This window comes from Penaeus monodon, chromosome 22 (genome assembly GCF_015228065.2).
Source record: "Penaeus monodon isolate SGIC_2016 chromosome 22, NSTDA_Pmon_1, whole genome shotgun sequence".
Taxonomy (NCBI): Eukaryota; Metazoa; Arthropoda; class Malacostraca; order Decapoda; family Penaeidae; genus Penaeus; species Penaeus monodon.
The window spans coordinates 8,163,411-8,164,867 of NC_051407.1; the positions used below are offsets into that span (position 1 = coordinate 8,163,411).

Genomic DNA, 1,457 nt, shown 5'->3' on the forward strand with positions numbered 1-1,457 from the left:
CCAGCCAGTAATTTTTTCTCTCTAGATGTGCGGTTACGCATACAAATAAAAACTGTATGAATTCTGTTTGTTGGCTTCCTTCATTCTTGTAAGAAAAGTTAATAAAGGTGATAAAATACTAGGAATAACCAAATAAAACTAAATAAAAACATTGATATTTTTAAAAATAAATCATAATACATTCTTACTCTGGTGGTTGCTTCGAGGATAACTAACAGATAAGATACACAGACAACAACGTTTATATATCAAAAACTATAACAAAATAACATTCTTATTTTGATAAGTTTAATGAACCTTTTAAGATCCGGAGTATAGTTCCTCTCTTCCACTTTCTTCGACTCCTCCAGTGTTGCTTATTCCTCCAGTTCTGCCGCCGATTCCTCTATTAACTCTCCGAAGGTCAATAAGTCCGCTGATCGCTCCGACTCCTGTGCCGCTGACTCCTCCATCTCCTCCAAAACTACCTGATCCGCTACCGCCAAATCCTAGGTCTCCTCCAAAGCCATTTTCCACGCTACCGACAAATCCTTCATCTCCTTCTAAGCTACCTGCTCCAATGTCGCCGAATCCTCCGTCTCCTCCAAAGCCATTTACTCCGCTGCCGCCGAATCCTCCATCTCCCCCAAAATCACCTGCTCCTCCGATGGCCTGACCCCCTCCATTGGCGGCGGCACTGAGCGCAGTCTCAAGATCAACACCAATAGGAAGGGTTGGATTTTCTCCTTCTTCGTAGTTGACGAAGTAAACTTCAGGATCAGAAGGTGGAGGAGCAGTGACCTCGATCACTCGTTGGCCTCCTCCTCCATCGTTCTTGTTCAGGACGAACACGATCTGCTCTTGGCGGGGTGGAGGAAGGATGATGGGATCGGGTGCTGGTCCTGCTTCCGGAACACGAACGAACACGATATTTTCTTCCACTCTCGGTGGTGGCACGCTTGGTGGCGGACCGACTGGTTGCCGAGGCACTTCAGGAGCGGTGAATACATAGATGGTTCTTCTTACTTTAGGAACAACGCAAGATCCGTCTACATGCAGGATCTCTCCATCACGACAGGCACCGGAAGGACCTCCAGAACCCCCATTATAGCCAGCACCGGATGAAGATTCATGTGAAGATGCGCCAACAACACCACTAGTGAAACCGTTTCCTCCCTGTATTTCGGGGCCACTGGTAAAACCGCCGCCACCAGAGGAGAACCCATTCCCTGAAGCCGATGGGAGACTGTATTCCTGCGGCTTTCCTAAGGCTGCAGGTATCAATAGGACAATTGCCTGAAAATGATAACCTATTATCAATCTGCGGTCCGTTAAAAAGTAGAAAGATATATCAATATATCTGCAGCTTATGGTGAATCCTGTATCTGAGTATTTAGAAAGAAATCTTTGGAGAAGGCTTCAAATAAATACGAATGCTCGTTAAAGATTGGTGCAGCAGGTACCTTCTCACCCACATC

General features: G+C 45.8%; 1 protein-coding gene across 1 annotated transcript in view; it reads right to left on the reverse strand.

Annotated features, from left to right (window-relative positions):
• Nucleotides 1–300: 300 nt before the first annotated feature.
• LOC119587320 (pupal cuticle protein 36-like) overlaps nt 301–1,457 on the reverse strand; it is a 1,423-nt gene continuing 266 nt past the window's right edge. The window contains exon 2 of the mRNA XM_037936069.1: nt 301–1,275. Within this exon, the coding sequence (XP_037791997.1) occupies nt 301–1,275 (975 nt within the window). The remainder of the gene's footprint in view (nt 1,276–1,457) is intronic.